Source organism: Theropithecus gelada, chromosome 8 (genome assembly GCF_003255815.1).
Source record: "Theropithecus gelada isolate Dixy chromosome 8, Tgel_1.0, whole genome shotgun sequence".
In the NCBI taxonomy this organism is placed as follows: domain Eukaryota; kingdom Metazoa; phylum Chordata; class Mammalia; order Primates; family Cercopithecidae; genus Theropithecus; species Theropithecus gelada.
The window spans coordinates 1,905,288-1,926,354 of record NC_037676.1 but is presented as its reverse complement, the minus strand read 5'-3'; the positions used below and the strand labels follow the sequence as shown (position 1 = coordinate 1,926,354).

The 21,067-nt window shown below is 52.6% G+C and overlaps 1 protein-coding gene across 1 annotated transcript in view; it reads right to left on the bottom strand.

Annotated features, from left to right (window-relative positions):
• Positions 1-991: 991 nt before the first annotated feature.
• Positions 992-21,067, bottom strand: part of RP1L1 (RP1 like 1) — a 52,764-nt gene continuing 32,688 nt past the window's right edge. The window contains exons 2-6 of the mRNA XM_025394729.1: positions 18,937-19,564; positions 11,231-11,372; positions 5,139-8,379; positions 4,922-4,991; positions 992-4,537 (exon numbers count right to left, since the gene is read on the bottom strand). Coding sequence (XP_025250514.1) covers positions 1,535-4,537; positions 4,922-4,991; positions 5,139-8,379; positions 11,231-11,372; positions 18,937-19,545 — 7,065 coding nt within the window. The 5' untranslated portion in view covers positions 19,546-19,564 and the 3' untranslated portion in view covers positions 992-1,534. The remainder of the gene's footprint in view (positions 4,538-4,921; positions 4,992-5,138; positions 8,380-11,230; positions 11,373-18,936; positions 19,565-21,067) is intronic.

Below are 21,067 nucleotides of genomic sequence, written 5' to 3'. Positions count from 1 at the left end.
ATTGTAGCACAGACTCCATTTTAATACATTTGGATGCCACCAAATGCTCTGGTATATGCAGGAAAGCCAGTGAGAACCAGTCAAAGACATTCTACCCCGTCCAGGAGCTCTCTTACCTGCATGGGGCTCAGTCTAAGCCCTGCTTTTGCAGGGTGTGCAGAGAGGCCATTTAAAAAATCTTACAAATGAGAAACAGAATTTTAAAAAATTATAAAGGACACAGGCAAATCAATTCATTAAAAGAAAAAAAAGCTAGGATCTCAGTAGAAAAATGGGTCAAAAGCATGCACACATCATGTACATTCAAATAGTTTTTTAAAACCCTAGAAAAAATTTTAATTTCATTTGTTATCAAATATATATCTAAGATAGTACCGCATTACAATAAGGTACTATTTTTTTGCCAATAAAATTTCCAAATGGTTTTTCAATTTTGATGACAATACCAAACACTGATCATACTGTCATCATGAGTACAGATCTTTAGAAAAAACAATTTGGCTGCAGGATATCAAAAGCCTTAAAAATGTTGATATCCTCTGGCCCAGTAATTCCATGCCTGGGAGTCTATCCTAAGGAATTAATCAAAAGTTCAAGAACAAAAAAAAAAAGTGTTAAGAACAAAAGAAGGGAAACCATGTAAAAGGTTAAAAATAGGAAAATGAGAAAGTATTCAATATACTCATTAACGGCACATTATTCAGGGGTTAAAATATAGGTTTATGATGATAAATAGAGATAGAGGAAATTCTTTTTTAAGTTTTTAAAACGTGTGTAAATATATATATATATGTGTGTGTATATATATATATATATATATATATATAAAGAATCATCTCAACTGTAAAATGGTTAGAAAAGGAGGAGAAGGAAATACATCCAATTGCTAACAGAAGTCTCTGAGTGATGGGATTATTTCTTACTACCTGCTTTTTTGCATTTTCCATTTTTTCATTACAAAAAGTATGAATTGAGGAAAAGCAACTTGGACTTTGGGGCTGAGAACAAACTTTATCCAATGACTCTGAAGTTATCTGCTTTGCCCAAGTATTTCTGCAGAGTCACCAAATACATTCAAGACTAGAAAAACAGTATCTCAAAGTCAAATGAGGTGAGTGCCAACAGAGGCCAAGGAGAAAAGTAACAGGAGATCAATAGGGAAAAGACGGAGAGAAACACTTGCTAGCAGAAAACAAACCCACAAACAAAAGCAAAACTGGAGCCTTTCCAATCAGTTCCATCTTTCGGGCTCTGAAGACAAATGAATGGGAACAGGGCTGGCCTCTGATAACCAGGCAGATCCGCAGACCCCGTTTCTTCACACTGCGTGTGGGACGGGCCACAGAGTTCTCTGAAGCTTCTGGACTTAGAATCCCGGGAGAGCATGGCATAGGCTGTGTCCTTGGCACGTCCTTGGTCTTCGTCCATGTGCTGTGGACATCTCCAGTGGACTGAGCGTTGCTCAGTTTTGTAGGAAAAATATGAATAAAAACAGAGCTCCCAAGCTCATGAGCATTTTGCAGCTTGATCTTGTCTAGAAATCTAAGTCATCTTGGCCAAAGCCGTCTGCCCTGCCCACTGCCTTGGTGGGGGCAGGATTTCCGAGTGTCTGGTCCTCTTGAGGGTCACAGCCTTCACTGGCCCCCTGCTCTGGAGACCTTGTGTCTGAAGGGGCCTCTTCTTGCTCAGAAGTGGAACTTTCTGGATACATCCTGGTGGCCTTCCTCTCTGCATGAGGGGCCCCCACGGACTTGGCGTCAGGGCTCCTTGTGTCTCCACATACATGGCCGTCTTCTGAGTCTTTCCGCCAGCTGTCGCCCTGAGAGGATGCTCTGGAGGAGGAAGGGCCTGTCTGGGAGGCTGGCTTTTGGTGAGGAGTGTCTCCACCTGGGGAAGGGGGTGGAGTGGGCCTGTCCTCGGGGACTGGGCTGTTGCTTTCAGAAGCCCCCACAGACTGGCCATCTCCTAGACTGACCTGAGGGCTCCCCTTTTTCTCACCTTGAGTTTCTCCTTCCGACTCTGGCTGGGCCTCCCCTTCAGCCTCCAGGGCCTCTACACCTTCTGACTCTGGCTGGGCCTCCTCATCAGCCTCCAGGGCCTCTACACCTTCTGACTCTGGCTGGGCCTCCTCATCAGCCTCCAGGGCCTCTACACCTTCTGACTCTGGTTGGCCCTTCTCTTCTGCCTCTGGGGCCTCCCCTTCTGCCTCTGGGGCCTCTACACCTTCTGTCTTTGGCTGGGCCTCCCCTTCAGCCTCCGGGGCCTCGACACCTTCTGACTCTGGCTGGGCCTCTATACCTTCTGACTCTGGCTGGGCCTCCCCTTCAGCCTCCTGGGCCTCTACACCTTCTGACTCTGTCTGGGCCTCCCCTTCTGCCTCCTGCATCTCCCCTTCAACCTCTGGGGCCCCTACAACTTCTGACTCTGGCTGGGCCTCCCCTTCAGCCTCCTGGGCCTCCCCTTCTGCCTCCGGGGCCTCTACACCTTCTGACTCTGGCTGGGCCTCCCCTTCAGCCTCCTGGGCCTCCCCTTCAGCCTCCGGGGCCTCTACACCTTCTGACTCTGGCTGGGCCTCCCCTTCTGCCTCCTGCATCTCCCCTTCAATCTCTGGGGCCTGTACAACTTCTGACTCTGGCTGGTCCTCCCCTTCTGCCTCCTGGGCCTCCTCTCCTGCCTCTTGGGCCTCTGCATCTTCTGACTCTGGGGGGGCCTCCCCTTCTGCCTCCTCTGCCTCCCCTTCAGTCTCTGGGGCCTCTACACTTTCTGTCTCTGGCTGGGCCTCCTTTTCTGCCTCCGGCGCCTCTACACCTTCTGACTCTGGCTGGGCCTCCCCTTCTGCCTCCTGGGCCTCCCCTTCTGCCTCTGGGGCCTCTACACCTTCTGACTCTGGCTGGGCCTCCTGAGCCTCTACACTTTCTGACTCTGGCTGGGCCTCCCCTTCTGCTTCCTGCATCTCCCCTTCAACCTCCGGGGCCTCTACACCTTCTGACTCTGGCTGGGCCTCCCCTTCAGCCTCCAGGGCCTCCTCTTCTGCCTCCTCGGCCTCTATACCTTTGGACTCTGGCTGGGCCTCCCCTTCAGCCTCCAGGGCCTCTATGCCTTCCGCCCCATCACTCTGTCCTGGATCTTGGTCACCTCCTGCCACAGCTTCACCCTGCAAGTTGTCCTCATGCCCAGAGCCCTGGCCCCCAGTTTCTCCCCTTTCACTTATGCCCTCTCCCTCCTGCTCGGCTTCCCCCAGCTCGCTGCCCACACTGGTTTTGCTGTTGTGGATTTTCCCTTCTCTCTCCTGAGCCATTGTATCTCCCTCTGCCTCCCCGAGTTTGGGATCTTTGTCTCTGTCGAGTCTCTGGCTTCCCTCACCATCCTCACCCTGGTCCACTCCAGGCCCGTGGCCCAGCCCCAGCCCTGGCCCTCCCTCCGCTCCCTGGACAGTCCTGGTGCTAGTGGGGTCTGTGCAGGTCTCGCCAGGGGCCACCTCTGCTGCCTCCCCACCGGTGTGTTCTTCCCTCTTCCTCTGCAGAATCTGCTGCAGGTCAAAGGCCTCTTTGATGGGACCTCTGGTTGCCCCCATTGTGGCCTTGGGGGACGCAGGGCTCACTTTCTTCCTCACGCAGGCCTCGCAGGGACAGAACTCCTCGCCCTCCCCCTCCTCGCCCAGCTGGCTCCCCAGGGCTGTGCTGAGGGCTGGCTCGTCCTCCAGGGTGAAGGAGAAGGGCCCCAGGCCCAGGGTCCGCTCAGAGAAGGCCGAGAGGTTGCGCAGGCCCCGGAGACGGTGTCTGCGCTGCTGGGTCTGCAGGAGCAGCTCCCCAGTGAGGGCCTCCCTGGGAGGCCCCAGCACCATCCGCCCCGCCCGGCCCTGGAGCTTCTGGAGCTCTCTCTCGGTGCTGTCCTGGAGGCGCTGGGCCACATCCTGCTGCAGCTCGGCCGCCATCTGGTCCAGCAGGTCACTGTCCTGGAGGCCCCAGCGCGCTCGGAGCTCAGCCACTGCGCCGGAAAGGTGGGCCAGGAAGGCCTTCTCCATCTTCTTCAGCAACACGGACACCCAGATGGGGTCGCAGTCCAGAGCCGCTCTGCAGGCCACCGAAGAGCTCCTCTCTGCAGCCCCCAGCGGGGGTTGGGCCTGCGTGTGCTCCTGGCCCATCATGGCGGCTCCGGGCGGCTTTTCCAAGCCAGGCTCAAGCTGGGAGCCACTTTGACTCTCGCTGGCACTTGGGTCCGTCTCGCTGAGATGACTAGCGGGTTCTGTGGGTTCCTCTGTGCCCTCTGGGGGGCACGGCTCTGCAGAGGCTCTTCCCGCTTCCTCCTCCTGGATTGGGTCATCTTCCCAGGAGCCTTCCCCATCCGGAGAGCCGGCGTCTGACAATTCCTGCCGGCCGACACTTCCTTCTTCTGGAAGCCCTTCCTCTTTGAGACCCTCTTCAAGAGCCTCTTCTTGCAGTCCTCCTTCTGGTCCTTCTTTAACTTCCTCTAACTGCGCCCCCTCTTCTTGCAGCCCTTCTCCTCCTGTTTCTTCTTTAATTTCCTCTAACTGCGCCTCTTCTTCTTGCTGTCGTCCTTCTGTTCCTTTAGTTTCCTCTGACTGCGCCCCCTCTTCTTGATGCCCTTCTCCTTCTGTTCCTTTAGTCCCCTCTAACTGCAACCCCTCTTCTTGTGGTCCTTCTCCTTCTGTTTCTTCTTTAATTTCCTCTAACTGCGCCCCCTCTTCTTGATGCCCTTCTCCTTCTGTTCCTTTAGTCCCTTCTAACTGCACACCCTCTTCTTGCAGCCCTTCTCCTCCTGTTTCTTCTTTAATTTCCTCTAACTGAGCCTCTTCTTCTTGCTGTCCTTCTCCTTTTGTTCCGTTAGTTTCTTCTAACTGCACCCCCTCTTCTTGCAGCCCTTCTCCTCCTGTTTCTTCTTTGATTTCCTCTAACTGTGCCTCTTCTTCTTGCTGTCCTTCTCCTTCTGTTCTGTTAGTTTCCTCTAGCTGCACCCCCTCTTCTTGCAGCCTTCCTTCTGTTTTAGTTTCCTCTAACTGCACCCCCTCTTCTTGCAGCCCTTCTTCTGTTTTAGTTTCCTCTAACTGCACCCCCTCTTCTTGCAGCCCTTCTTCTGTTCCGTTAGTTTCCTCTAACTGCACCCCCTCTTCTTGCAGCCCTTCTTCTGTTCCGTTAGTTTCCTCTAACTGCAGCCCCTCTTCTTGCAGCCCTCCTCCCTCTGTTTCTTCTTTACTTTCCTCTAATTGCACCTCTTCTTGCATTGTGTTTTCAGCTAACTGCTCCAGGTTCAAGCTCGCCCTCTGCTCCTCACCGTCTCTTTCTGCTTCATCCTCATTGGTGGCACAAGCACAAGCTCGGGAGTTCAAGAAGGCTGGGGAACAACACTGCTGTTGGTTTTCCAGATCCCCTGGGTTCTCAGAAGTTCTGGAATCAGGCCTCTGGTTGGAGGTTTTCAGGGACAGCTCTGTCCCCCCAGGGACCAGGGTGCTGTCCATGGCACAGGGTACGCTGCTCTCCCCTGAGCCTCCGGAGCCACTGCTGATATCCACACCAGAGGAGGACGTGGGTGTGAAGTTCTCCGTCACGGCTTGGGACCCAAGGTCCGGCAGAGCCTGGCTCCATGTGAGCTCCCAAAGGCCTGAGTCTAACTGGTCTTCCCCAAGGTCACATCCTGGCCACAGGTCCTTTGAGATGTTGAGCAGCTCCTGGTACCGAGGGGAGTCTTTGAACCTCACTTTGCTGGCAGGAGACCCAAGGTCTTCATCAAAGAACTGAAGACTGGCCAGACAAGTAATGAGGGCCCCGGCTGAGTGGCTGAGTCTCCTGGCCACGGGCCTAGACACTTCGGGCATGCTGCTGGGCCGGCCCTGCTTGGAGCCCATCAGCGCCCTCATGATCTGCGTGGAGGCAGACACCCGACCAGGAAGTGCCCGCAGGCTCACCCCGCAGCTGGCTGGGTCCTCTCTGTCCGCTCCGGCCTCTGCGGGGGCCTCGGAAACTCCCTCTGGAGCTGCCCCTTGGGGAACACCCTCTCCTGATTGGGGACCAGCATCACTACTCCCCGGGAGGGCTCCCTCTGGCTCCAGGTCCTGGCTGGGGTCCCCTTCCAGGGGCCGTTGTCTGGCCAGAGCTGGCTCCCCCAGGCCTTCCAGAGAATGGTCATCCCCAGGGTCCACCTCGGGGCCTCTCAGGCCACCCCCTGCTGCACCTGTGGTGTCGTCCACCATCTCATATGTCATGAGTACGGGCTCCTCTGGAATGTGGTCCAGCCATTCGCGGACCACAGCCTCTGGAGACGAGCGGGGCAGAGAGCTGGGTGACACACCGCTGGCCTCCTCCTGCCCCTGTGGGCCTCCCCAACTCCTCGAGGTCTCCTCCTGGGACAGCCTCCCAGATCCCACATCCTGGCTGGCACTGCTTCTCCTCAATGCCCCTGAACCGGGCCCCAGGGATGGTGTGGGGCCTGCCTGGTGCGTACCCTCCTTCTGCTGGCTCCCACCTGGCCTCCGGGCAGCACTTCGGTGGCTGCTACCGGTGCTCCCACAGCTGGAAGAGCGCCTCTGGGGGCAGGGCCGCCCCCTGGGCGGGGTGGGACAGTACCTGCCACACAGCCAGCGGGCCTCAGGGGAGGGTCCCCGCTGGGCCTCTTTGGCCGGCTGCGTCCCAGCCTGTGAGTGGCAGCAGCTTTGGTGGGGGCCCGCCGCCCCTTGCTCAGGCCGTCCAACCTGCAGAATCAAGGGCGAGGAGGGTTGGGGGGTGTCCCTGGCCTGTTCCTCCAGGCTGGCAGCCCCAGATTTTGAGCAGGAGTCAGATGTGTGGGGTGGTGTGGGGTCCGGCGAGCATGTCCTGGACCCCGTGTCCCCTACCCACCCGACAGAGGGAGCATTGCAGGGGGAGATCCCAGAAGCACAATCTGAGTGTCCTGCAGGAGTGACAGTGGCACTGCTGATTCCCAGAAGGTCCTGGGAAGGAAGAGATCCCAAGGAGGGAGGTCTCAGGTTCCCAGAGGCCTGTGTCCTGGTGCTCAATGAGCTTCCAGAAGATCGTGGCACTGAGCCATCCCGGCAGGCCCTTCGCCGCTCAGGAGGCCTCGGCACTTGCTTGGTTACAGAGGAGTCCAGCGGGCTGTGGGTGTCCTTGCAGTAGTGACACTGCCTGGGATGGCCTCTCGGGGCCACTCGGCCAAGGCCAGGGCTGCTGGGTGAGGACGTTGCACTGGCCCGGCTTCTGTGCCTTCTCCGCTCCTGCTGGGATGAAGCGGAGGTGGAAGGGGTAGAAGAGGCTCCTTCCGAGTCCCAGGAGCCAGAAAGGCCAGGAACCAGAGGCTCCCTCTTCACAGATGCCCCCCTGGCCTGCTCGGTGCCCCGTCCTTGCATCTCTGCCTGCAGGTCCTCACTCCTTAAAGATGAAAGACTTGGAGCTGGAGAACCAGGGTTGCCTCCCTTGGTGGCCTCCTGCTGAGAGGTCTCAGCCCTTGCCTTGCCTGGGCAGCCCCGGGGCTGCCCGCCCCATTCGCTGGATCCCTCGTGAGACCCGGTGCTGGCCAACGAGTCGGAAGAAGCCCCCTCCTCACTCTGGGCCCTGGGTGTCAGGCGGCCGCCTTGCTCTAGGCTGCCCAGCCCGGCTCCATCTGTGCATAGGCTGGGGTCCTCACCCAGGCTCCCTCCAGCTTCCCGCTCAGCCCCTCTCTGGGCAGAGGGGCTGCCGCTGTCCACCCTGTCTTCCGGGGTCCTGGGGCAGCAGGAGTCTGGCTCTGAGCCCTCGGGGTGGCCGGTGCTGGAGGCTGGGCTGGCACTGTCCAGGCTGCATCTCTGCCTCCCGGCAGCCCTGTGGCCCCACAGGCCACTGCAGCAGACGTGCTGGGCCAGCCCCCACCTCTTCCGAGTCGCCACTCTCTCTCCCTGGGAGGCATGCAGGGGATTCGTCCAGATTTCATACTTGGGCCCTGGCTGCCCGCCTCGGCCAAAGGCTTCCCCACATCCCACCCTGCAGGGCCGGGGTCCCCACACCCCAGGGTCCGAGAAGCCCCAAGGGTAGCCCTCCCACACACAGCAGAGGGGGTCCACCTCCCCCAGAATGGGGTCTTCCCCGCTGGCTGCCGTGAGGGCGCTGGCCCTGCCCATCCTCCGGGACCACAGGAGTGTGTCCTCGCCGACCAGATGGAAGCGGACTTTCATCTCCACGGACAGGCTGCCGTCCTCATTCATGCGGACCTTCTTCTTCATGTCATCGCCGGCCACCAGCGGGCCCGGCTGCGCTGGCGTGTCCTGAGGGTGCCTGTCAGGAGCAGGGCCCACCGGGGGGTTGCTAGGAACAGGCCTCTCTGGCAGCTGCGGCCTGCTGCCTGGCCGGGACCGCGAATGGATCACACTCGGCTTAGTCTTTGGCCCCCAGCTCCCTGGCACGCAGTGAAGAGGAAAAGAAAAGAGGAAAAGATTGTGAGCCATGGGGACAGCATCAGGGTAAAGGAATAAAATAGTCATGAGCCTCCCACGACCTGAACACCACCACTGCCTCCAAAATGCACGGTAACAACTGGGCACGGTGGCTCAGGCCTGTAATCCAAGCACTTTGGGAGGCCGAGGCGGGAGGACTGCTTGAGCTCGGGGTTTCAAGACCAGCCTGGGCAACTTAGTGAGACACCATCTCTACAAAAAAAAAAAAAATAATTAAAAAATAATTAGCTGAGCACAATAGTATGGCCTTACAGTCCCAGCTTCCTGGCTACTCGGAAGGCTGAGGCAAGAGAATCCCCTGAGTCCCAGAGTTCGAGGCTGCAGTGAGCTCTGTGCCACTGCACTTCAGCCTGGATGACAGAGCAAGACCATTACAAAAAGAAAAGAAAAAAAAAAGCATGATAAGGGCAGAGCTATTCTAGAATGACAGTCCACAGAGCTACCAGTCTGTGAACTGGCATCGTCTAGCAAGGAGAACTTGAGTCTGAATTCAATCTCAACTCTGCCACTTACTAGCTGCATAGTTTTTGGCAGAGCCTGTTTTCTGAATCATAAAATAAGCATAATAATATTGATTGGTTGAGTTCGTATTGATGCATGGCTATGCATATAAAACTTCCTCTATAGTTGCTAACACACAGTAGGCTCTCAAGAGATGGCAGACTTTGCAGGCAGAGTGGCAGTGCCGAGAGCTTGCTCTTGGCCCTCCTCGTACCCACACCCAGCACAGCAGGTGAAATCAATAAACTGCTGCATATGACCCTGATTGTAAACTGTTATATGCTCTGTGATTATTAGTGGTGATTTTTCACCCTCATCAAGCTCCTGGGTTGATAAATGACTTCAGGGAAGGACCTGGGCTGGAGATATCAGGTCCTGCTAGTCAAGCCTGCACCCCAGCCATGAAAAAGAGAAGAAGAAAGGGCCGCTGGGGATGCAAAGGAGTGGCTCTAAGAAAAAATGAGTCAGGCGCGGTGGCTCACGCCTGTAATTCCAGCACTTTGGGAGGCCAAGGCAGGCGGATCACCTGAGGTCAGGAGTTCAAGACCAGCCTAGGCAATGTGGGGAAACCCTGTCTCTACTAAAAACACAAAAAATTAGCTGGGCGTGGTGGTGGGTGACTGTAATCCCAGCTACTCGGGAGGCTGAGGCATGAAAATCACTTGAACCCCAAAGGGGGAGGTTGCAGTGAACCTAGTTCACATCACTGCACTCCAGCCTGGGTGACAGAGCAAGACTCCGTCTCAGAAAAAAAAAAAAAAAAAGAAGAAAGAAAAAGGAAAAAAAAGAAAGAATGAATGAATGAAGCCCCTAAGTGCTTTCAAATTCCATCTCCTGAGCCAACATGTGGCAAGAGGGCAGGGCTAGCAGACAGAGGCTGAGCTGATGACCAGCAAAAGAACAGACCCCAGGTGCACATCTGGGCAGAAGATGACTTTACTCAGTCCTGCCCCTCCACAGGGACCAAATGCGACTGGGGACTCCTCCAGGGAAGGGCCCAGAGTAAACTGTCCTTGTGCCTCCAGTGCCTGGCCTACAGTGATCACCGAGCCTGTCCTTGTTGGTGTTTCTGAGCTTTTCACAAAGGATAGTACTTTGTTTACTCACCAAATTTTTCCATTGTCAGACTGCATTTGTTAATTGTGCTTTTAAAAATAAGTGTGTGGTTTTAGAAAATAACATAGTCCAGACTGTGGCTCTTTGGTTGGATATATGGTTGGTTGGATGGATGGATGGATGGATGGATGATCCGTGGTCATGGTTAGTTTTAGTCCTTTTGACCTCCGTGCCGGCCACCACTGTTGTCTGAGATCATCGTGACCCTGAAAGGATACAGCGCCACACACAGGGCCCATTGCTGACATGATGTCATGGCCACTGTAGTTGTTTCTTTTTTGAGACAGGGTCTCTGTTGCCCAAGCTGGAGAGCAGTGGCACGATTGTGACTTACTGAAGTCCCAAACTCCTGGGCTCAAATCATCCTGCCGCCTCAGCCTCCTGAGTAGCTGGGACCACAGGCATGTGCTACCATGCCTGGGTAATTTGTTCATTTACTTATTTATGTTTGTGCTAGAGGCAGGGTCTTGCTCTGTTGTCTAGGCTTGTCTTGAACTCCTGGGCTCAAGTGATCCTTCTGTCCTGGCCTCTCAAATTGCTGGGAATATAGGTGTGAGCCTCTGCACCTGTGGTTCTTAATAAAATTTATTTTAGATTCTAGAAACTTCAAGTTCAAGATAACTTAACCCTGTTCCATGTATTTATTTATTTATTTTGAGACATGATCTTGCTGTGTCACCCAGGCTGCAGTGAAGTGGTGTGATCACAGCTCATTGCAGCCTCAACCTCCTGGGCTCGAGTGATCCTCCCACCTCAGCCTCCCAAGTAGCTGGAGCTATAGGCATGTGCCATTATGCCTGGCTTATTTTTTTGTATTTTTTTAGAGACAGTGTCTCATTATGTTGCCCAGGCTGGTGTCCAACTCCTGAACTCAAGCAATCCTCTCGCTTTGGCCCCCCAAACTGCTGGAATTACAGACATGAGCCACCGTGCCCAACCTCTGTTCCTTTTATATACCAAACACTGTCCTCTCCTATCTTGGTCAAATGTTCAACCCAAGTCAGGTTGACAGTACTGAGAAGGAGGAAGAGGCAAGAGACATCCCAAAATTACTGGGATACCCGAGATTTGGGGCCAAAGGGAAGTTTCCTGGATTACCTGGAAGGGTATCCACTCAACCCTACTGAACCACCATCCAGTGCAAATCAGATGGGGGAAACCCAAAAACCAACTCACTGTTTTTGTTTCTTGAAGTCAGCCCAGATAAAGTTTCAGCTTCACTTCTCCTGGCATTTTCCATGGCTGGGGGTCTGAAGGCCTCATGCCCGGCACACACCAGCACAGAAGGGCTGTGCAGCAGAGCCTGCATCGAGTCCACCTGAGGGAGGGGCGGGCGGGGTCAGGAGGCCTGGGCTGCAGAAACCCCTCTACCCTGAGGCCTGGGGGAGGAAGAATCCAGTCTCACCAGCCCTGTCCTGATTTCTACACATCTCACTCCAGACTCCTGGTCCAAGGAGGGATCTTATCCACTCCCCATAACACCTCCATCACTAGCTGGAGGCTGAGGTCCCACCACCATGATCTCCTGCTCTACCTACACCCCTCCTTCCACCACGTGTGAGGCCTGTGATCAAAGGGCACTCTGGATGCCCCTGCTGCAAAAGACTTCTGTAGGCTGCATTTCTGCCCACACGTCCACCCTCCAGAATATGTATTCCCTGAAGCAACTGGAGCAGCACGCCCTCCAGCTCCCACAGCGGGGCCCGATTCACTCTCACCCTTTTCCCAAATGGAGGAGCCTCTGTGCTGCCCGACCTGTGTTTTCTGGTACAATCTGAGTCCGTTGCCTCTGTCCCTGCCTCTGCCCAAGTGGAGGCGACAGGGGCCAGGCACCACTCTTCCTACAGGGACCCCTTCCCTTCCAGACTCCCGCAATGGTCTCTGGGCTCCTGACCCTCCCCAGACCCATCAGAATGTCCCCTGCCCACTCCTGGGCTCAGGGCAGGCTCAGGGCAGGATTCCATTCCAGGAAACAGGTTCCTGGACCCAGAGACGCCTGCAGATCTGAGGGTTTGCACTACTGATAGGATTACATTGTAATTAGCAATGCTGGGGAATGTACTCCATCTTTAAAGCACAGAGCATGTTCTTTTGCATTCTCTAAAATTACAAGGATATGCTCATTAACAAAAAAATGAAAAAAAAGAGGGAATATTACATTCTCTTCCCCAAAAAATGTCATAGAAGTTTGTTGTGCACCAGCTCTTTCAGCCTAGGTAATTAGAAGTTTGTTTTAAATGACGAGGTCCATTTCTTCTTTGATTTAGATTCCTAGTCCATCAAAAATTTCAAACATGACCCAAGTCTATCAATTCATGGATGTAGCCATGCTTCTAGGGAATCAAACTCTCCAAGGAAGAAGAAAAAATTGAAGACTAAATGATGCTCCCATTCCTAGGGAGAGGTAGAAGTCTAAAATCTACAGGAAAAGGAGCATTTTCAAGAATGACTATCCAGGAGGGAACCTGAAAGTTGATAATCATGTCGCAGTCCTTCCTGGGGAGAAATGAGGTCATTATATTTACAGAAACTCTCACAGCTCTGCAATAAGTCTAGGTGAAAATATTCGAAGTCTTTTTCTCCAGTTCACTCATGTTATACCAGCTCTCTCCCCATCACCGCACCCACTAAACTACAGCTAACTGAAGGTGGGGACCTCGTGTCATTTGTCTGTTTATGTGGCACATGCTAGTCCACGGTAATGCACACTAACTCAAAATCATCCTTGCATTACATCGTAATTAGGAATGCTTGGGGAAGTATTTCCATCTTTAAAGCACAGAGCTTGTTCTTTTTCATTTTCCAAGCATTAATGTTGGCTCTATCATTGGCCAGCCATGCCACTAGGGGCAAATTACTTAACCTCTGTGCCTCACTTTTCTTATCTGTCCCAAGGGGATAATAATATCAGCTACCAGATGCAGTGGCTCACGCCTGTAATCTCAACACTTTGGGAGGCCGAGACGGGTAGATCCCTTGAGCCCAGGAGTTTGAGATTAGCCTGGGCATCATGGTGAAACCCCATCTCTACTAAAAAGGCCAAAAAAAAAAAAAATTAGCCGGGCATGGTGGTGGGTGCCTGTAATCCCAGCTACTCAGGAGGCGGAGGCAGAGAAGTGCTTCAACCCAGGAGGCAGAGGATGCAGTGAGCCGAGATCACACCGCTGCACTCCACCCTGGGTGACAGAGTGAAACTCCATCTCAAAAACAAAACAAAACAAAAAAATGAACAAAAAAACCCAATAAAATTAGCCAGGCTTAGTGGCATGTGCCTGTAGTCCCAGCTGCTTGGAAGGCTGAGATGGGAGGCTCACTTGAGCCCAGGAGGTTGAGGCTGCAATGAGCTGAGATTGTGCCACTGCACTCACACCTGGGCAACAGAACCAGACCCTGAATCAAATATTAGTAATAGTAATTAATAAATTAATAATAGTAATATCAGCTACCTCATGAGTTTGTGTGGTGCACGCTATGCCCCAGACCAGCTGCTTCTATCCCACTGTCTTTCTGGTGTGCGTTCCAGCACTGCACAGGTTTCTTTCTTTGTTTTGGTTTCGATGGTGTTTTTTTTTTTTTTTGTATGCTTGTTTGTTTTTTGAGATGGAGCCTCGCTGTGTCACCCAGGCTGTAGTGCAGTGGCGCAACCTCCACCTCTCGGGTTCAACCTCCACCTCCCGGGTTCAAGCGATTTTCCTGCCTCAGTCTTCCCAGTAGCTGGGACTGCAGGCACACACCACCATGCCCGGCTAATTTTGAATTTTTAGTAGAGACGGGGTTTCCCCATGTTGGCCAGGCTGGTCTGGAACTCCTGACTTCAAGTGATCCACCTGCCTCAGCCTCCCAAAGTGCTGGGATTACAGGTGTGCGCCACCGCACCTAGCCCAGTACTGCAGTTTAGAAAGCTGCCAGCCCATTTCCTGAACTTGCTCGCAGCTTAGGATCTAAATGCGAAACAAGTCCCACGAACTGATGCACTTGCACAGGGCATGAACACGGCAGTGAAGCAGGGGCCATCTTCCTTTTGTTCCTGACTCTTGCCACAAGCAAAAGGAAGTCAAAGATGCAGAGAGGTGTGTGCCGCTGAGATATCAAAAGACGCCCTCGTTGTTCTAGTACCCAACATCTTCCCATTTGGGATCCCAGCAATGGTGGGGTAATTCAGAGCTCAGTCATTCCAGAGGCAACCCCCCAAGCCCACTTTCCTCATTTCCTAGACATCCCGGACAGGTCGGTCTGTGACATTCTGGGAATCTTTTCCAGGAACCCAGCCTGTGCTCCTCCAGCCTTTCACTGAATCTCTAGGCATCAAACCCTCTGAGTGTAATTCCTTCCTGCTTAAGATGCCAAGAGAGGGCTGGGCACAGTGGCTCACGCCTGTAATCCCAACACTTTGGGCTGCCAAGGTGGGCAGATCACCTGAGGTCAAGAGTTCAAGACCAGCGTGGCCAACATGGTGAAACCTCATCTCTACTAAAAATACAAAAAAAAAAAAAAAGACAAAACATTAGCTGGGCATGTTGGCAGGTGCCTGTAGTCCCAGCTACTCGGGGAGACTGAGGCAGGAGAATTGCTTGAACCCAGGGGGCAGAGGTTGCAGTAAGCCAAGATCACGCCACTACACTCCAGCCTGGGTGACAAAGGGAGACTCCATCTCAAAAAAAAAAAAAAAAAAAAAAAAAAAAAAAGATGCTGAGAAAGGATTCTGTTTCCTGTACTGAAGCATGGATGATACAGTGTATCACATCAGAGGTGGCTGCAGGCAATGAACCTTCAAGGATAGCAATCTGGGATTCGTGTTCTCATCTGGTTGAAGGTGGTGATAAACTGGTGACAATGGGACACTCGTAGCGCATGGCACACCGTGACAAAATAGTTCTTAGGTGGTCCCTCTGATAGTAGAAAGTAGTGCTTCCTGAGAACAGGACTTTGACCCTCCACTGGCTGCCGGGATAGCCTCTTACAATGAGAGTAAGAGCTGCAAGGGCTATGGAGTGGGCTGGCTGCTTCTGACTTTTGAAAAATGTCAAGCTCAAGGTCTAAGCCCTGGTTCAAGGACGACCAGAGGACTTGGGGGCTTCTGCAACTGCTGTCAAAGAGTCTCTTTTCTCTTGTCAAAACTCAAACGCAGAACTGCTTCTGCTGGTGGCTGAAAGACAACTGAACTGGGTGTTAGCTGTTCCATCAAGCCACAAAGCAGGGGTGGTGTGCAGAAGTGGTCCCTGATCACCAGGTGGAGATGACGTGGACTAGGTCAGGCTCAAGAAGCTTGACTGAGGCCTCAGTTAAGTGGCTCGAGCAGGTGGCTCACACCCCAGCTCATCTCCTCCTGCTGCATTCCCATCTCTCCTCAGCACACACCTATGACTTCCTGGGAAATTCCCCCTCCCAGCTAACTGAAGAAGAAAAGATTCAATTCTGGCTTTCAGACGGTTGCAGAGAGTATGTTGACATGACCAAGAGTTGACTGCTGCATGACAGATCCGGTTTGGCCATGAAGGGCAGTGGGGAAGGGAAACCCAGGAGACAGTGTGATTGGTGACTACTCAGAAGAAGCAACGGCAAGAGGTTCTAGAGCAATTTATGGGCAATGGTTAGCAGTTAAATCTGACAATCAAGGGGCTTGAAAGGAAGGGGACTGGAGGATGGGTGACAGGAAGTCCAGAGAAGGACCTGTGAATGGATCGTTAAGAACTGGCCTAGAGGGTAAGAACATTGGTGTCCCATGTGGTTGTTTACCAAAAAGTGAAAATCCTGAGGATACATTGACCAGCTCTGTAGAGTCAATCATCCTCTTCCTTCAGCCACCCCAGGGCATGCTCAGGCAGTTCCTGAACAAAGTGGCACAGAAGCATCAACTAGCAGCAGACACTCCACTCCATTCAAGCAAACTTGGCTGCCACCTCTGCTCGGGGCCTGATCTGCTAAAAGCAGAGACCAATGATTCGTATCAGACCTTGAGGGATACAGCCAGACCCCTGGTGGAAAGAACCCCTCTGATTTGGTGGCATTCAGCAATCTGTGCCAACTGTAATCCTGCTTCACAGGTAGATTTTGTACCTGGCCATCATCCTTCTCCACCCTCCGTGGACTCACTGAACGCCTTGCTCATCCTTGCCAAAACCCATGAAGATTATTTCCACCCAAAAGACTGATTTTATAGCAAAGATGTGAGAAGATGGACTAACACCCATGAAACTCACTGTGTGGCCATGTACCCCATCATGCAAAGTAGCTCTAACTTATAGAACAATGGAATATTCTACGGAAGATCCAGTTTGGACAGCAGCTGGAAGACATCACTTTATGATGTTGGGGTGTCGTCTTACAGAATGTGATATGTGCTCTGAACTGGCAACTGATACATAGTGCTGTTTCTCTGGCGACTAGCACACCTGTGTCTTAGTCTACTACACCTGTGACCTCACTGCAAACATTTTGCTTTCCATCCCAGCAGTTTCAGTCTCTGCAAGCTATACAGTGAATTCCATGGGTGTTAGTCCACTGTCTCACTTCTTTTGCTACAAAATTAGTTCTTTGGATAGAAGTAAGCTGCATGGGTTTTGGCGTGGGTTTGGAGGTCTCAGGACCCAAGGGAGAATGTTCCCCCTTAGAAGACACAACAGTGGGCTGGGCACGGTGGCTCATGCCTGTAGTCTCAGCACTTTGGGAGGCCGAGGCGGGTGGATCACCTGAGGTCAGGAGTTCGAGACCAGCCTGGCCAGCATGGTGAAACTCCATCTCTACTAAAATTACAAAAATTAGCTGGGCATAGTGGTGGATGCCTATAATCCCAAGGAGGCTGAGGCAGGAGAATTGCTTGAATCCAGGAGGCAGAGGTGGCAGTGAGCCGAGATTGCGCCACTGCACTCCGGCCTGGGCGACAAGAGTGAGACTCTGTCTCAAAAAAAAAAAAAAAAAAAGGAAGACACAACAGTGGCCCCATGGAGCTGAAAGCTGAGATGGTCACCTGGTACGTACAAGGCTTCTCGTGACAATGAACCAATAGGTAACGGGGAGGTTCTGTGTTGGATGGGGTGGCTGGTTCTGATTGTCCAAGGGGGAAATAGGGCTACTGTTACACAATGGGACAGGGAGGAAGTCATCTATTCCCCACGCAGCCCATTGGCTGTCATGTCCAGGGATAAACATGAACAGAAGACCATGGAAGCCCCATGTAGTGAGGAACCCCAAAGGCTCAGACCCCTGAGGAATATGGTTTGGTCACTCTGCCAAGTACATAACCATAATCAGCTGAGGTGCTGGTGGGAGACAGAGGAACAGGGAGTGGAGAGTGGAAAGAAGCTTTAAACACCAACGATGGCCTTGCAGTAGATAGTCTAATTTTTTTCACAACTCTGCTAGGTATACATATTAATCAATTTCCCTTTTCTTTGCTCTTTATTTCCTATACTACTTAACATAGGGTACTTTGATGGTGTTGAACTACATAAGTAGACCTTGAGACAGATGATATCAAGGTGAGATTATCACAGAATAGAAGGGTCCAGTGATAATGTGATTGTGGGGAGAAGGTGAATGTGTTTTTTATTGTTGGAGGGAGAGCTCTATTACTACATGAGGGCATGTTGCTGTAGCTGATGTTTATAATGAAGTTTTTGTAATGATGTTATGATTTTTTTTTGAGATGGAGTGTGGCTCTGTCACCCCTTGGCTCACTGCAGCCTCTACCTCCCAGGTTCCAGCAATTCTCCTGCCTCAGCCTCTTGAGTAGCTGGGATTACAGGTGTGCACCACCACACCTGGCTAATTTTTGTATTTTTAGTAGATATGCGGTTTTGCCATGTTGGCCAGGCTGATCTCGAACTCCTGACCTCAGGTGATCCGCCTGCCTCAGCCTCCCAAAGTGCTGGGATTACAGGCGTGAGCCACCATGCCCAGTGATATGATGTTTAAGAAGTATTGATGGAGTGGTGCATACAGATGTTGAGTAGCAACAGGACTGAATCTTGAGGAGACTGTGAATTAGATCAGTCAACCTCCATCCTCTGCTCTGCCCACCTTTGGTGGAAATTCATGTTCTGCAGAACCTGGAAAGGCAAAAATTACATTCACAAATGTCCTTAAACTCAATAATCATAGCAGCTTCCAGCAGAGGTAGCAGCTTCCTGCACGTGCTGGGAGCCATTCCTGCAGACCCAGCTTCCAATTCACTCTCTGGCTTCCCAGAGATGAAGCCCTCCAATGCCCTGTATTAAATCACTTTCTACTTAAGGTATCTTGAGTAGTTTGTTTCCTGCACTGAACTCCTACAATAATAGGTTAGTGGATAAGACAACAATAAGAGTACACAAGGCTGCTGGGCGCGGTGGCTCACAACTGTAATCCCCAGCACTTTGGGAGGCCAAAGCGGGTGGATCACCTGGGAGGCCGAAGCGGGTGGATCACCTGAGGTTAGGAGTTGGAGACCAGCCTGACCAACATGGAGAAACCCTGTCTCTACTAAAACTACAGAATTAGCTGGGCATAGTGGGACATGCCTGTAATCCCAGCTACTTGGAGGCTGAGGCAGGAGAATCACTGGAACCCGGAAGGCAGAGGTTGCAGTGAGCCGAGATTGCGACATGGTCCTCCAGCCTGGGCGACAAGAGTTAAACTCCGTCTCAAAAAAAAAAGAGTATGCAAGGCACAATGCCTGCCACTTACCACATGCCCACATGCTCTCTAAATGTACCTAAAAACGTGAATTACAGCTGCTTGTTGATTAATTGACTTGACTGAGTGTCTCCATGCTATTCACCTTTAATTAGTAGCAGGGCAATCAAATGCCTCTTTTTAAGGAATAATCTCCCTCTTCCACGTGAATATTTTGACCTGAGGTCTAAAGAACTTTTTCAAGGAACTGTCAGACCCCGACAGCCTACCTTTTTCCCGCTGGTCGTGTACAGCTGCTTCACAGGAAAGTGCAGGAGATCTGAGGCTTTGCTGAGAAAGGCGGCCAGGTTCCTAGTATTCCTGTGACTGAGAACCACTGTCTGCTGGAGGTGTGGGTCCATGTTCTTAACCAGCAGTATCCTCCGGGGGGTTTTAAGACTCTTCCGGGAGGAGGAGGTTCCTGGGGCTTCACGCCGGCCTTGGATATCCCGCAGCTGCTGAGCAGTGGGACTTCTCCCCTGTGGCCGGCCTGGCCCACTGGGGGTCTTGGGGGGTTTCTTATCAGAGCAGAAGTAGCAGCCACCATCTTCCAGCTGCTCCAGGGCGCTGAGGCTGTGCAGGCCCCGGGGTGTGGTGACGGAGCGCACCCCAAAGGAGAGAGGCACGCGCTGGGAGAGCTCGTCCATGAGGGCGCTGAAGGTCTTAAAGGCGCGCTGGTGAACAGCCAGGCGGACCCCAGCAAACTGCGGATCCCCTCGCTTGAGGAAGGTGATCTTCTTGGCTGGTGTGACCTTGGTGACTGAGGGTGTGCGAGCCACAGAGGGCAGGAGGCACTCACGGAGGCGCGGGGCCTGGGCATCCCTCGGGGTGCTGTTCATGGTGTGGGGGCTCCGGCAGCTGTAACAGGTCAGAGGAAGGGGGGTCAGAGAGCAGCGTGGGGGACTGACATTCCCTGTCTCTCCCCGTCTTTATAAAGGTGCTTCCTGCCCACCCTGAATGTGCTCCACACCACTATGGAAAGGCAGGCGAATCTATTTGGATGGAACAGAAGGAAAGACAAAAGCTGGGCATGGGACAGATCTGAGTTCAAATTCCAGCCCCGTGGATCCCTTGAGCTCAGGAGTTCGAGACCAGTTGGGCAACATGGCAAAACCCCATCTCTACAAAAATACAAAAATTAGCCAGATGGTGTGCACCTGCGGTCCCAGCTACTTGGGAGGCTGAGGTGGGAGGATGGTTGGAGCCTGGTAAGTTAAGGCTGCAATGAGCCATGATCATGCCACTGCACTCTAGCCTGGGCAATAGAGCAAGACTCTGTCTCAAAAAAACAAACAAACAAACAAACAAACAAACAAAACAAACAAAAAAAACTCCATCTCCACCACCTACTCCTGTGTGGCCCAGGTGAAGGATGCAATCTGGATTTTGGTGGCCCCCATCTGTAAAACGCAGCCATAGCCACACTGCATAGTGGTTATGATATTAGATGAGTCTAGACATGAAAGCACCTGGCACTGAGCAAGTATTAATTGTTTTTGAGACAGAGTCTCACTCTGTTGCCCAGGCTGGAGTGCAATGGTGCACTCTCAGCTCACTGCAACCTCTATCTCCTGGGCTTAAGCGATTTTTGTGCCTCAGCCTCCCGAGTAGCTGGGATCACAGGTGTACGCCACCACACCCAGCTATTTTTGTATTTTTGTAGAGACGGAGTTTTGCCATAACGACCAGGCTGGTCTCAAACTCCTGACCTCAGGTAATCCACCCACCTTGGCCTCCCAAAGTGCTGGGATTACAGGCATGAGCCACCACACCCGGAAATACATCTTTATTTCTTTCCTTCCTCTTGTTTCTCTTGCTCACTTCCACCAACCTTGAACCTTTTTGAATAGTATTTCAGCGGTTTGTCTCTAAGGAGGTGGGCAAATAAAGAGAGGACCATGAAACACACAGGTACAAAGGCTAGACGGAGACTCGGGAGGCTCAGACAGCATACCCCTGCTCATGAGGTCTCCCTGTGTGGCCCCTGGGGGTTCTCGCCTCCTTGGACTCCCCGTCTCCAGGGGTGAGATGTTGGGTGAGAGGGCTGGAGTGGAAGGCATGGGTTTCAAGCCACGCAGGGACAGGGGTGCAGACAGGGAGACTTGGAGCTCTGTGTCCTTAACCCAAAGGGGGTGCCACTGTTTGAAGCTGTGTGCCTTCTTCATTATGTGTTGAGGTTTGCTTTCATATAAACATGATGCTGCCTCTCACATTCTCCTGAAGTCTGTGCAAGGTGCATGATAAACCCTACAGGTGAATATCCTAGCCACTGCTGCCATCATCGGAGAGCGGGGCTCAGAGCTGCTGTCCGAGGCTCAGGCCAGTCTCCCACAGTCCATTCCTGCTCCCACTGGCCCCCAG